At 35.6% G+C, this 16,555-nt stretch overlaps 1 protein-coding gene across 6 annotated transcripts in view; it reads left to right on the top strand.

Moving 5' to 3' along the window:
• The window catches only part of LOC122794349 (cysteine-rich secretory protein 2-like), a 641,399-nt gene that overhangs the window by 436,117 nt on the left and 188,727 nt on the right, over positions 1 to 16,555 (top strand). For all 6 annotated transcript variants that reach the window (XM_044062663.1, XM_044062664.1, XM_044062665.1 and 3 more), the window contains one exon: positions 12,390 to 12,526. In XM_044062663.1, coding sequence (XP_043918598.1) covers positions 12,390 to 12,526 — 137 coding nt within the window. The remainder of the gene's footprint in view (positions 1 to 12,389; positions 12,527 to 16,555) is intronic.

Here is a 16,555-nt window from a genome sequence, read left to right as displayed (position 1 = left end):
TGCATAATGTAAACCTATTTCCATCCATCTAGACAAATTTTTTTCTTACTGCACTGTTATTCTACCCATGAAGTGTACCCCTATTGTCTTAAGTTTCACATTTTCCTTTCACCCTAGCTATACATTTTCTTTATTTATTGATTTTATTTATATTTGTTAGTTGTAGGACAGCACTGATCCACACAAACCTTTTTCGTACTCAGCCTTGGAGCACTGTCTAATTGTATGACTAATTTAGTATCACACAACAGACAAAATGACGTAAAAGAAATCAGTCCTTGAAGAACAGGAAGCAGCTTGTTAACATCATTGCCTCACTTCTCTGTGATAAGTGCTAGACTGCTTTCTTTTTCCCTTGATTCCTTTGTACCAAATTCTGTGTACTATATAATCTGAATATTTACAATGCATAATGTGTTTTGAACCAGTTATGCAACTTGTCTTGCAGTTTAAATGCCAATATTTCTGTGTTTAGTTATAATTGCATTGTTTTATTTTTATTATTTTTTTAAGTTAGGGCTGATAGCTTGCATGAAAACATATTGTTCTATTTTCATCACAATATAGATTAATAAAAATGAATGAATGAATGAATAAAAATGAATAAATAAACAAATGCAGCCTTAATTTGAGTAGTTTTCTGCAGACTGATCAACATTCCCTATGCATAGCTCTTGCTCAGTAATTGTACCTGGTTATCAAAAGCATACAAATGTTAGAAATTGAAATTTTAGTGGCAAGGCTTACCATGCATATTGTTTTATGACATTATACATAAAGCATCTGAGCTTACTTTTTTGAATTCAATCAAACCAGAGCTAAAAATTGTGATGAGATCTAGCCAGAACTCAGTTTGCCCGTTGGCTTCCATGATCTCCGTCAACAGCTGAAACCACCAAGTTTGCCACCTTCACTACTACAGATCCTGAATCAGTTCCTTCGTATCTGTAAACTGTTAAAAATGCACATGTGCATGTAAATGTGTTTTTAACATCTAGTTTCTTTAAAAACGTTAAACAATGTTTCAAAGTTTTAATTATCTAATGGAAATGCTGGAAGCATAGTATAAAAGAACTGATGGTTGGTTTCATGGTTATTATAATAACTTCTCCATAGAGAGATGAAAGCACTCAGTCTTGTTATTGACATTTTTGATTTTACCATTTTGTATCCTCAATGCCATTTTTTCTGCATGGTTCTTTTTTTTGGACAGTGCCTTTCACCTACCCCATTTCCATCTTTCAGATTCATTTTGCAGTTTTCTGCCATTCCTGCATATTTACAGTTACCACTGATCACTATATATATATTTATATATATATATATATATATATATATATATATATGCATTACCTTTAAAATTGTTTTGAAACACTTTCCTTAGCAAGTTTAAATAACAAACCCACTGATATAGGTGTAACCTCCTCACCATAAATCATACCAAATTATACAGATTTTGATTCAAATGTGCACGATTTGTATATTTGTTGATAAGCAGTGACCTTTGAAAATGTTCTTGAAGCTGAAATCTCCTGCTGTGGCATCACTAAAATACTAAACCCTAAAACAGTGTATAAGCAGCAACATTTCCATGCTAATTACAACAACAGCAGTCCCTTATAGGTGGATCACTCTACACTGAAAACTAACATTTATAATATTTTATTACTGACAACATAATATAGATGGCCTTCTAAAGAAGTATGCTGTGTATATTACCCATAATGCTATTTTGATGCATTTAAATTATTGGCAGTATGCACACTGACATCATTTTGTGGATGTGGTTATAAAAATGAAGTTGTTAGTGTAACTAAAATATCTAAGACATCTAAGAAATGTATTGCCATCATCATTTTTAAACTATAGCAGCATTAACATCAGGAGTGTAGCCAGAAATCAAATTAATTGGAAGCAAAGATGCATGGAAAGTGTAACAATGCACTTTCATTTAAGTGCACTTTGTGGGACTCGTTTTCATAGTATAGTTCAGGAAGGAAAGATTTGTTTTCATCAAACATTTGTGAAACATACTGTGAAAGGATCACCAACATTCATTGACTGAAAAAGAAGCATTAGTGGTAAATAATTAACTGTCATTTATATGTAATATAGATGTCATATGACTATTCAAAGTTAGCTTAACACTGCACAGTGTAACATTGCAATAGGAAGTTCATGGCCATTGAAAGTGAATAGCTAATCTTGGATTTCTGTGTTTCAGGATATTGTGCATGCAAAGATATATGCAAACTTGCACTAAATATAGAACAATCACAAATCCAAGAAACTGCATGAACACACACACACACACACACACACACACACACACACACACACACACACACACACACACACACACACACACACACACACACACACACACACACACGCACACACAAGCATATACACACATACCCACAAAAAACACAGACACATGGACATACACAAGCACATACATATACCGTTCTATAAACGGAAAATAATTTATATTCTATATTCTGCTCATTACTTTACATTTCTAACAACTATCTTAGCTCATGCTGATTGTACTCAGTTACATCTGCCATTTGCTCATTTTCAAAACTCTCTTGTATTCCATTTACAGTACATTATACTTCGGCCTTTTATGTTATTTCTTTTTCTTGTTGTGTCATTATATTCACTATGATGAATTTATAACAGGCTAGATTCTCCACGAAAGTTAACAATTTAAAAAAGAACATGAGTTTAAGTACAGGCAAACGTTGTAACTACAAATATTATATCATGTAATGGACTAAAAATACTTAAACTGTGCCAGGACAACTGCCAGGTTAGTTAAAAATTAACTTTCATTTGTACCAGTCAGCTTACAGTGGAAGACAATATATCCTTGTATTATCTATTAATAAACCTACTGCAATGCAATCTTTATACTTCAGATATAAAGCAAATGGGTATGGCTTAATTGAGCAATACCCAATGACACTTCCATCTCTATATCAGTGCCGTGCATGACAGGCTCGAAGAGAGGCAGTCTCTGTAGTGGTTTGTGTCTTTTTCTGTTGTCTTCTCTTCTTTTCTTTTCTTTCTTTTTTTGTCTGATATTGCTGGGATCCATCTCAGCTGATTTAATCAAGAATTATGGACCATTTCAAAAATAATAGGAGACAAAGAGTAGAATAAATAGAACAATAGGTTTTGACATCAATGTGCATTCTGCGATTAATCTGGAGAATGAAACTCTTAACATCTGGGATTTTTGACTGACAGAAATCCTCAGTAGTTTATGAAAATTTTTGCAACAGACAAGGCAGAAATATGAAGAAAATCACAGATATTCAGCAAAACAATGGAAATTCTAGAAGTTCAGTTATCAGCAAAAAATGGTCAAACATATCGCTGATAAGCAAACCAGAAGTGTATAGAGTTTTGATGAATGTCCATAATTTTTACTCACATTTTCCCTATTCCTCATAAAATATGCTGTAGAAGTTATGTAGTATGTGCAAACAAAAGACCAGCCTGTCAACAATGCTTCAATTGAAAAGTCCAAAAAGAGGCCCCTTGTCAGAAAAAACAGATCCACCGGAAACCTTAATGCAATTTATTAAATCGTGAAATAAGCGTTTTCGCTACAGTTATATGTAGCTTCATCAGAGGTGAAATAATATGCAGATAAAAAACACTACTTAAATATCCAGAAACCAGGAAATGACATTATTCAATTTCCTGTAGTTCAAGTTTGTTACATGTATTATTAAATAACCTAGCGCCCCTGCGCTTACATTCTGCAACAAATTTTGAACATTTTATAACAAACCAGCTCACATAAAAAGATTAAACAAGTGGAATTATGCTAAAAAATATTTAAGAAATTGTTAAAAACATTAACATTATTAGTAATGTACATATAAATACATCCTTGACACCAAAGGTGTTCTTAACTAGAAAATCGTAAGTAATCATTCATATTTACCAAAGTTGCCTGCCAAGGCTTAAAATGCAAAATACATATATTCTAATAAATATACACTCACTACCCTTAGTGAAGTGCATATTATGAATGCTCAACTCTGATAATACAATCATATGTTGTTTTCCATTTTTTGCCATTTTTCCTTACCAAATTGGACCTGTCCTAGCCATGTTAATACATCCGGAAAAAATAGTATATATAAATATCTGTGCCCAATTATTTTATTTTATCTCAAATAACTCCTTAGTTTTAATACAGGTGTGATATTACAGTTGTTATTAAGTCCTGGATGCCTAAACGCATCCAGTCGCAACTGCCATTCTAACTCTCTATTTTCCAGAATCAGTGGGAATGGGCCACCTCTGGTCATCACTGGATGATCAACACCAGGAGCAACAATCAACACCAGGACTAAAATTGTTTGAAATTACATCAAACATCAAAAATGACTTCAAAATTTACAACTATACTGAGTGTCATATTGATTCTAGCCTGGTGGAATTGTTTGCTAAAGGAATGACTTTTGTTCCGACAAAAAAATGTAATATTACTGAACTAATTTTAGATTTTAAAATGTTTACACGTAAATTAAATCTAAATATTATGTTTGGTAATAACAGTTATAATACGAGTGAACTTAAGATAGCTAGTACTTACAACCCCCCTCACAATGATACATTAAATTTGTTTGAACATTTGTGCATCAGCGAATTTAGGGAACTTAATAAACACCCCAACAACAATGACTTTAAAGTCAACATGTCAGATGAAGAAACTAACTCATTGAACTCAATTAGACAACTACCGTTGAGGCTAATGAAACCTGACAAAGGTGGGGGCATAGCGGTTTTTTACAACAGTGACTATTCGAACACTATGTTGTCAATCTTGGGAAGTGACACCTATGAGGAGACGAGCAGAAATGAACTCAATCAAGCATACAATAGAATAAAAATGTTCCTTAGTGACCTTTACACTGATGGAATCATAGACATTAATCAATACACTTACATTACGATGTTGGCACCCAGGATTCCTAAGATCTTTGGTATACCAAAGTTACACAAAAATGTGTTTAATCCACCTTTTAGGGCTTTGGTAGATGCAAGGCAGTCCATCACGTATCCATCTGCAAAATTGGTGGACTGCATCCTTAAAAAATATGTAGGGTCAGAAACACAGATATTGAAGGACTCTTGGTCCTTTTTAGAATGCATTCAGAATGTACCATTCAATGACTCAGGAAACTTTCTAACTATTGACATCTGTGAATTATATTCTTGTATTCCACACACTATAGGAACCGAATGGGTAATTGAATTCATCAGGAGTAAAGGGGCACGAGACAATGAATGTCTACTGGTTGAACAATTATTAGAGATAATTTTAGCAAACAACTTTATCTATTTTGAGGGCCTGCTCTTTAGACAAAAGGTAGGGGTAGCCATGGGCTCCCCCATGGGTTCGAGTTTTGCCAATTTGGTTCTAGCACATTGGGAAAATGAACATCTACTTAACAGTGAATGGATGAACCAAATCCTTTGTTATAAAAGGTTCTTGGATGACATATTCATTATTATTAAGGGGGATGAACAACTTGCCAACCAACTGGTGGACTACCTTACTTCAACTACACATTTCTTAAAGTTTACAAAAAACTTTCAGTTAACCACAATTAACTACCTTGACATATGTTTAACAAAAGATCTGGACAAATACACGGCGAAGATTCATAGGAAAGAAACTAACTGTAACAGCTACCTACATTTTACAAGCATGCACCCCCACCATCAAAAGAAATCAGTTGTCAAAGGGCAACTAGTCAGGGCCGCTAGAATGGTAACAGTTGATCATGAATTCAATGAGGAATGTAACTTGTTGTATGAGATGTTTATAAATAGGGGATATCCAGACTCATTCTTAAAAGGTATATTTAAGGAAGTTATTGAAAAAAGAAACAAGGGCATTTATGTACCAATATTAAATGCCCAAACTAAACCAAACACCATTTTAGTGATCAATGTTAACCTTGAGCAAACCGCTTCCACAGCCATGATGTATGTAACACAAGAGTCCGATGATATGGAGGCTAAAAATAAGGAAAATTTTAGTACTGCATTTACTTTCACCTATTGTATTGAGGCATCAAACATAGGCAATATAGTTAGGAAGTACTGGCATTCCTTGTTATTAGACAAAGATTTAACACACATCCTTGGTCATGGCCCAATTATTACATACAGAAGGGGCTACAATTTGAAAAAGCTACTAGAAACCAAAAGTAAAACTAAACCCCTTAAAAGAGGCATGACAAAATGTGGGCATTGTAAATATTGCTCATACATAGATACCTCAGCAATGTTTAATATCAGGGATGAAACATTTCAAGTCAACACATCCTGCAATTGTAATTCTAAAGGAGTAGTCTATCTGGCCCAATGTACCGAATGCCCTTCATTTTATGTGGGCAAAACCGATAGATGACTCCGCGACAGGATTTACGAACACTGTTATGCAATTGCAAAAAATAAGGATGACAATGCCCTAGCTAGGCATTGTACAAAGTATCCAGACCACAAATTTAAATTTATGGTAATTAACCAAACCAGGCAAAACTTTATTGACGAAGGGTTGGTGAACGACATCTTATTGAAATTGGACTTGGAGAGAAGAGAATTGGAATGGCAAATAAGGTTAATGGCGTGTACTTATCCAGGCTTAAATGAAAGTTGTTCTATTTCATGTATTTTAAAAATTAAGAACTTACTGAGATAAAGTTTAAAGTTAAAACAAAAACAAAATTTATAATATAGCCTATTAACACCAACCAACTTGTAAATGTAATAAATTTTAATAGTGGACCACATCCTGACTATTTAGACCTGAATTTATCAGAAAAAAGTATGGGTTTATTATTTGTGTAATCAAAATACTGATTTTCAGTATACTTTATACTTGGTAACTTATATACATAATACATATTAGTGTTTGTTTTATATTTATTTAAAACATGTTAGGTTTCAGTAATTGCAATATCTCTTAAGAATATATACCAGGGGGTATTTTTGTTGTGAGTATGTAGCACTTTATATCAAATGCAATTCATGCACCACCATTAATTTACCCACATTGGTATCAATTACTACTTACAACTTGGTAGAGGATACTACTTTTTAGTTTGATCTTACACGCGATTGATGCCTATTTGAATATGGCATGCAGGATCCCGTTTAGGACGGGTAATGACTGCTGTAGGACTCTGCGAACCCTCAGTATGCTGCGATGAGCAGCACGCTGTCATATAGACAACGAACTAAGATTAAGGCTTGCAGGACCGTGCCTAGGATAGGTAATGATCGTTACAGGTTTTAGGGAGCTTTTTGCATCCTGTAATGCACAGTAGGCTGCTATACAAATAAGAACAACATTTTTCAACATATGGGTCTGTTTTTTACGAGTAGTAGGTAGAATCACTTCTGACAGTTGGATTTTGTCATTCGACTTAGGGTAATTCAATCTGCTCACTTTTTATGTAGTGCTGCATAAACTGGTTTCTGCAACTTGTCAAACTAGGGTGGTAGTTAGTGTCTCCGTGAGTGGCGGAGAGACTAGTTTATTTGTGTATTTTTTACACCAGACCAAGTGTGATTTTCACCTACTAGTTCTCTAAATAGGGAATTTAACCATCATGGTAACTGATTGTTGAAAAACTATCTGAGACTATAGAACTTCGGGAGCGGAAGATGGACAGACCAACTTGTTTGTTGTTTGAAACCAATTTTCAGCGTTACGCTTTATTTCTTGTTTTACACTTAGTACTGAACAACGATGTTTTTTGTAAATTAAGTATTAGAACACCATTGTGGTGTAAAAACACACAGTTCATAACTTAAAACACGATTTAGTATTGTGTGTTTTTTATTATTTAAATATTTTCTGACCTCTACTTAGAAAAGAAGTAAATCGACACAGACATACACTGTTAATTATCTACAATTGGTTTTAAAATTCTCTGTTTTTATTGTTTAGCATCTAACAACATAAGGTTTTGAATTTTTTTAGAAAAATAGTAGCTTTATTAGTTTTTGTATTGACCATTTTTTAATCTTCAATGTAATTAATTAAATATGTAACATTATTAGTATATAAGCATTGTGATGACAGGAAGTGGTTGTCTGATGAAGTTCCGGTATCTACTGGGACGAAAAACACTGGTAGTGTTTAGTGTTTAACGTAACTGAGTGGAATAAACGAGCTTGGATTTTTGTCAGTGGTGCACTTGTGGATTTTTCTACTTTAACAGCCTGCACTTCATTCACCTTTACCAGCGGTCGTCAGTCGTGTGTTCCTAGATCACTGGCACATGGTCAATGGCCATGAAAGAAAAATCATGGCCTGGATTTTGTTGAACGTGTTTTGCCAAGGCGTTGTCGTTCTTACTATTCCTAATGGCATATAAATGCTCATACATATGGTCGCGGACCCTGCGGTCCGTCTTTCCGATGTAAAACGCCTTGCAACAATTACACATCGCTATATATATAATGGACCTGCTCTCACAATTTAGTGGAAAGCGAATCAGGTATTTTTTGTCCCTAATGGTAAAAGTTTCTCCTGTTTTGACCCTGTCACAATACTTACAAAAACCACATTGCTGCATCCCACTCTTTTTATTGAATACGTATTGTGATGTATCCCTTTGTAACAATTCCTTAAGATTGGTAGACCTTCTAAAAATAATCCTAGGAATACTTCCTAGTTTATCTACCAAGTAAGAGTTTGTATTAATGAAGTGCCAGTTTTTACGAATTATAGCTGAAATTCCTTTAGAGTTTCTGCTAAACGTAGTTATGAAACTTAAACCAAAGTCACTTTCCTTTGTTAAAGACATAACTACGTCAGTATCCTCATTACTCAAACTCAACCCTGCCAGTTCAATGTCAGTATGATTATCAATCTGATTAAGAGTGGTTTGCATTAGTAAAGGTTTGTAAAAACCATTGAGTCTTTTATTAGTGACTTCCTCTATTAAATCATACAACAGTTGGTCAGGGTACCCTCTGTTCTTAAACATTTCCTTCAACAGTTCACATTCTGTGATGAAATCTGTCATGGTACTGCACATTCTCCCTGCCCTCACCAGTTGCCCCTTCACGATCGACCGTTTCTGTTTGTACGGGTGAAAACTGGTGAAGTGCAGGAAAGAATTGCAGTAAGTACTCTTTCTAAACACTGTTGATGTCAAAATGCTATTACTAGGGTCCTTAGTCAATTTGACATCGAGGTAGTCTATTTCCTTCTCAGAAAATTTGAACGTAAATTTCAAAAACTCGGTTGTTGTATTTAAAGTTTCAACAAAGTTTGCAGCATCGGTTTTCAGACCCTTGAATAATATAAAAATATCATCAAGGAATCTGGTGTAGTATGCGACAGGTTCCATAAGGCCCGACATTTTTCTTAAGATGTTAGCCTCCCAGTAGCCCATTACATAGTTGGCCACACTAGCCCCACAGGGGGAGCCCATTGCCACTCCTCGTTTTTGGAGAAAAAATTCTCCATTGAAAGTGAAATAGTTTGTCGTCAAGACAACATCAAGTAATTCAGTTACTAAATCAACTTCCAATCTAGAAGCCCCACATTCCTGGAGTGTCAAACCTATCCATTCCACCGCCTCTTGATGTGGTATAGAAGTGTATAGGTCTACCACATCTATAGTAAGAAAGTTGTTCTCGCAGTTATATGGGATAGCACTAATATTTTCAAGAAAAGTCCAAGAGTCTTTACATATGCTAGGTATGCTGATTTTTCTTTCATGGCCATTGACCATGTGCCAGTGATGACCAGAGGTGGCCCATTCCCACTGATTCTGGAAAATAGAGAGTTAGAATGGCAGTTGCGACTGGATGCGTTTAGGCATCCAGGACTTAATAACAACTGTAATATCACACCTGTATTAAAACTAAGGAGTTATTTGAGATAAAATAAAATAATTGGGCACAGATATTTATATATACTATTTTTTTCCAGATGTATTAACATGGCTAGGACAGGTCCAATTTGGTAAGGAAAAATGGCAAAAAATGGAAAACAACATATGATTGTAATATCAGAGTTGAGCATTCATAATATGCACTTCACTAAGGGTAGTGAGTGTATATTTATTAGAATATATGTATTTTGCATTTTAAGCCTTGGCAGGCAACTTTGGTAAATATGAATGATTACTTACGATTTTCTAGTTAAGAACACCTTTGGTGTCAAGGATGTATTTTATATGTACATTACTAATAATGTTAATGTTTTTAACAATTTCTTAAATATTTTTTAGCATAATTCCACTTGTTTAACCTTTTTATGTGAGCTGGTTTGTTATAAAATGTTCAAAATTTGTTGCAGAATGTAAGCGCAGGGGCGCTAGGTTATTTAATAATACATGTAACAAACTTGAACTACAGGAAATTGAATAATGTCATTTCCTGGTTTCTGGATATTTAAGTAGTGTTTTTTATCTGCATATTATTTCACCTCTGATGAAGCTACATACAACTGTAGCGAAAACGCTTATTTCACGATTTAATAAATTGCGTTAAGGTTTCCGGTGGATCTGTTTTTTTCTGACAAGGGGCCTCTTTTTGGACTTTTCATTTGTTTTTTTTACGTTTCAACAATGCTTCAATTGTCAGACTTCTTTTTATTAGAAAATACTCTATTTACGTGCAAATTTTTGAATAGTGAGTCCAGCTATGTTATATGGGTTGGAGACGGCAGCATTGACAAAAAGGCAAGAGTCAGAGCTGGACATGGCAGAGTTAAAGATGTTAAGATTTGCACTGGGTGTGATGAGGATGGATAGGATTAGGAATGAGTAAATTAGACAGACAGCTCAGGTTGGACGGTTTGGAGACAAAGCTAGAGAGGCGAGATTGCATTGGTTTGGACATATGCTGAGGAGGGATACTCGGTATATTGAGAAAGGATGCTAAGGATGGGGCTGCCAGGTAAGAGGAAAAGAGGAAGGCCTAAGATAAGGTTTATGGATGGGGTGAGAGAGGACATGCAGGTGGTTGGTGTGACAGAGCAAGATGCAGAAGACCGGAAGAAATGGAAACAGATGATCTGCTGTGGTGACCCCTAATGGGAACAGCCGAAAGAAAGATATTATTTTTATTGTATAATATGCATTGCACACTGTTTTTCTGTACTATGCACATCTTCCCATCAAAGTCACATTTCCCCTTGATCATAGAATGTCACAGTTTTAACCTCAAGAAATACCTTTCAAAAAGTAATTCTGTGTAAGTATTTATCCTGGAAACTTTTGCAGCCCTTCACTTACTTGCACATGTTTGACATTGCTGTGTTGTGCAACCATATGACATCAGTAGGACAGAAGTTAAAGGAGTTAGGAGATTTTCTGCCATATGCTAACTGTAATTTTGCAAATAATGCTTCATAAATGGTATTCTTTATGACCAAGGAAAAGTGGTATGTTTGGGTCTATTTAATTGCTTGTCAAGTGGAGACAGAAAGGCCTGACCGACCATTGTATTGTAATTCAGGAAATCTCCAAATGAGCAATTTCAATATAAAATCAAATATTTGTAGTAAACAGTTAAGTATTCAGCATACTTAATTTAGTTGCAATATTATCAAGTCTGTCACAATAGTATTGTCACATTAAAATGTCTGATTCTAGACTTGTCTTAATGTCCCAGTGTATCATGTCAAGCTGAAAACAAAGGTAATCCAGAAGGCTTGTGTCAAATCTGGTATGCTACCTGGTGACAGGATTAGCAACAGAGTATAAAGGATTAGTCCAGATAAAATCACTTTAGCTAGCAGATCTAGGAGACTCTCTCGCTGATATTCTCCCTGTGGGAAGAATATAGACACCTTGTTGAAGTTTCCAGTAATTTATTCGGTTAAGTAGATAGATGCACAATTTTACCAGAATGTTCTGTATTTAACCAATATCAGTGTATCTTCACCTTATTCATCTACAGTTTAGTATAACTGTTATAACTTACTATATTTTTCTAAACATTTTATTAATTTATATTTGTATTATAACATTATTTTTTTTCTTTAGATATTATGTGAAACTCACTCCCTAACATGATCTGTTGTATTTGCACTGACAGACATTGCTATCAATATATTTATGAATAATGAAGTTAATAAAAATTGCTTCTTCTTTTCCTTTTCTGTAACAAAATCAGGAGCATGACAGAATTTAATAATTACTTTATTGCTGATTTACAGTTCTAAATCAGAAGTAGTTACGCTTTTGAAAACTAAGTTTATACAAAATAATGCATTTGAAATTAAATAAACAGCTATACTTTTGGCAGGCTGTCTTAGTTTGTAAAAACTGTCATAGTGGAAATGAAATTGCATATGCCAATATTTTTTATGGTGACTATTTTAGATCATTCGTGTGGAGAAAATTTGTTTATGTCAACCAGTGGTGTTAGTTGGAAGTATGTGGTTAATCAATGGTACGGTGAAAACAAAAATGTCATATATGGCAAAAAGTCAACAGGCAAGACTGGCCATTATACCCAGGTAAGTAGACTATTTTATAAATACAGTATGAGTAATACAAAGGACTGATAACTGTTATAAAATGAACTTTTGAAATAAAGAAATGCAATTGGTTAAGTACACCATGGGACCATGGACTTAGGTCTTCACGAAAAACAGTTATCCTGTTCCCAGTCCATACTGCATAAGCAAATCAATCCACATTCAACCATATTCAGCCACCAACAGCCACAACAGATCATACATTACAAACATGTCTTACTTCTTTACTCTTAGTAAAAGTTTTCAGCTGGTCCCTAAAATCAAACTGTCACCAATGATAATTATCATTTATTTAATTTATGTTGACTGGTTAGCCTACTGGCTTTTTTACAGGGGAAATCTGAGGTGATATTTTTACTACTAGGTGACATTTGGCCAGGGCACTAAGGAAATTCCTATACTTTTTTTTGATAAGTGCCATGGGATATTTTACATCCCCCTGTACTACCACCAAATCAAGCAGATGGGAACTTGGTTTAATGTTTCATCAGAAGGATGGCACACTCAAGAGTGTAACACACCCTAATGCTGCACTGCAATGTTATCAGTATGAAAATTTAATTTAGTCACTTAGAGCAGTAATAAAACTTTCTGATCTTCCAGCATCAGTGCTGATTGTGCTGCTTGTTCAGCTACTGACACTATAACACTATAGATAAAATAAAGCAATTAGCTATTGTTTCGGATTCCCTTTAGCTAGATGCATACATAACTCAAAATGTGCAGAGACGAAATTAGAACAAGCCAATTTCAAAAAGTCTGATCCAAACCCTGGAGTACAAAATTTTGCATGCACTGTTACATAAAAAAAAAAATCATTAATTCTTTTTTTTTTTTTCCAAGTTTCAGTAGAAGCAGCAGTTCTTAGGCCCAGTGGTGAATGATTCCAGAAAAGGGCTATACATTATTTAAATCAAATCATCCTACCATAGCATGGATGTGACAATCTAAGTTATTATGAAAGACTAAAATAGCTGAACTTGTACAGTGTTTCTTACAGATATTTAAGAAGAGATCTTATTCAGGTATATAGGGCATTTAGGGACAACTACCTCTGGGAATGTTTGGGGTTATCAAAAAGTACTAGAGAATCGTCAGATAACCTATGTAGAAGATTCTATAGGAATGAGAAATGTACTAATTGGTTCTCTGACAGAGTAGCTGATGCTTGGAACAGACTACCAAATTACATTAAAGCAAGTACTAATTTAGATATTTTTAAGAACAGCCTGGACATTTATTATGGGAACAAGTGTTTTGGCATATTGGCAAGCTAGAAGGGCTTTAATGCCCATGCTTGAAACATTTGTATGTATTTGTATAGGTTCATAGGTTGGTACTAGGCTATCGGCCCTAGGGCCTATACAAGCCTAGCCATGACAAGCCCCTTGTTGTTTATACCAAGAGTGCTTACTTCCCTGGACCCCTGTCTATTAGGGTGACTGACGTAATTCCCGGGGTGAATTTCATATCTCCCATCCAATTGTCAAGGTTCCTTTTGAAGAGGGCCAAAGAGGCGCTCTGCTTGACATGTATCGGCAGTCTATTCCAGAGTATGGAGAGTCTCTGGGTCAGGAACCTCTCCCTCCAGCATGTCTTGTTCATTGTGATGATGAGGTTTAGTTCTCTGGAGCGTGTGGCTTTGAGGGATTGGGATTTCTTTAGGTGGAGCATGTCCAACAGCTTAGGGTTAGACATGGCCTTGTAAGTTAAGCAGAGGTCGCCTCTGATTAGACGATATGCGACAGAGTATAGCTGGCGCTTTTTCGACGGTTGGCATAGGGCATCTGCTTTAGGCCTGTGATTCTTTTAGTGAGATATTTCTGAGGCCTTTCCAACTGTTGCAGATGTCTTGTGAGGTACATACCAAATGAGGCATTGTACTCTATAATGGGTCTAATGAGGGACGAGTACAGTGGGACAATGACCTCCTTCTTTCTGGATAAAAAGCCCTTTGTGATGAGATGTGCCACATAGAAGGATTTCCTCACTGTTGTAGTGATGTGGTTATCAAAGTTGAGACTACTGTCCACTTATGTTCCTAAGTCTCTCATCACACTTTGCCACCTATGTGGTAGTATGTATTGCATGATGTAGCTAGACAGGAGAGTACTGGATTCTGGTGTAGACAAAAGGTTATTGTTGTAGGTTTGAAAGTAGCTCCCTCTAATTTGCTATCAGTTAATGGCAAAGAGTTGGCGTAACAGTTAATGTCTTAATCTCACAGATACAAGATACAGGGTTTAAGTCTGACTTCTGGTTATTGGCTAGGCTTGTAATAGTCCACACACTAACAGCCTAGAATTTATTTATTAAGGGGGTTGGAGTTTGTCACAATGCTTAAGGTGTTTACCTCACAGATGCAAAGTACATGGTTTGATTGTCACCCTGGGAATTATCACTTAGCTTAAAAACATCCTCTGCGGTTGTTAGTCTAATAATCATCTATGAACCTATTACATGCAGAGGATGAATTGTCTAATTATATTTCATTTGAAAACCCAAAGGTTTAAATCAGTGTTGTACTTGGCAAGACCAAAACTAGTAAATAAGTGTTCAAACTTAAATACATTGAGAAGAAGCAAACAGATCTCCTCTTACCCTTTGTTGAGACAGTGAATACAAGTTCATCATCCTTAATCTTGAGTCATCATAATTAATCTTGATTTATCAGAAAAATTGGAGATTCAGACTAGCTGTTCTCTTGATGTTTATCATATTGAGCACTGCTGCAGTAGCCTTAGCTATCAGCTGGCCAGCTTCCAAATTTTCACAGCACATTCCATGCTTCCAAACTATTAGGCAGCTTGAGGTGAGCTGACTCAAAGACAAGTTTGGGTGTGTAGCCCTCCAGAGCTTTACTGACACCAAAAAGTACGCTCCCTGAGGTTTTCAAGGATTGACGGTCTGCTTGTGCTTTCATTTGCTGGGCAGATAAGTTTCCTTCGGAAAAAAAATTCATTTTCTTAATTTTGTTGATCTTTTATTACATTCTTCTTCAAAGAAAAATTATCTTAAACTTAAGAGTGTTGTGTTTTAATGGACTGTCTTGAGATTGTAATGTACTTTTAAATGGAGCACTCATTTTTTCTGTCAGTTTAAAAGTAGTGCAAAGAAATTGAAAATATTTTTTCAGAGGAGAAATTGTTTTTATTTTCTTTTGTGGGGCTGGAACAGTGTTTTAATGTGCTTTTTACTGTGTTTTTTCCTGTCAAAAAAGTAACTTTTGTGGTCTGATACTGTTTATTGGCAATTGCTGCTTGTCTTCCCTGGGAAAGAGGCACCATTTTGGGCTTGACCATGGAACAGACTACCAGTCTCATGTTTGGTCATTGTTCTAGCTACCAAAAGAAAAAGTTAAGCAAACGGACTTTGCTATCAGAGCAAGCTAGCAATTTTCCTCAAATGCAGGTGCGTGACACTGCTGTGGCCATTTCGTATACCTCAGACCACTCATCTTTTATCCAGACACTATGGACTGGGGATTAACCACATCCTCTGAGGCTGTTGGGATCCCCCCATTGGGCAAGGGAGAGCCACTCTTGTTGGTCCAGGGAGAGGGAACAGGGGAGGTTTCCCTGTTGTGTCAGAATGCTGTGCAAATCCCTGGGGAAACAGCTGTTGCCATTAGTAACACAGATGATGCCATTTTTCCTGTTAAAAAGAAGCATAAAAACAAGTATGTATCTACTCCTCCTCTAATTTCTTTGGATAAGAGTAGTTTACTGGGTCTGGCTCGGGGTTTAATTCAAACTATCGATCCTTCTTTTAATGTAGTCTCTGGTAAAAGAAAGAGGGATTCCTTTTTTTCTTGAAGAGACTCAAGATTCTGAATCTGAACAGGAATATGCAGGGACAGATGCATATTTTTTAACTCAGATTTCTGATTAATACGCAGAGGAAAGCTCAGTTTCTGACTTGTCCTTTGGAGGGGGTCTCTTTCTCTGAGACTATTGTTAGAATATGCAAGTATTTTCAGTGGGAGAACACCAAGGTTTCTCAGTCTCT

This window comes from Protopterus annectens, chromosome 2.part1 (assembly GCF_019279795.1).
Source record: "Protopterus annectens isolate FY-2018-M chromosome 2.part1, PAN1.0, whole genome shotgun sequence".
Taxonomy (NCBI): Eukaryota; Metazoa; Chordata; order Ceratodontiformes; family Protopteridae; genus Protopterus; species Protopterus annectens.
The sequence above is the reverse complement of the archived record's forward strand: the minus strand, read 5'-3'. Positions and strand labels throughout refer to the sequence as shown.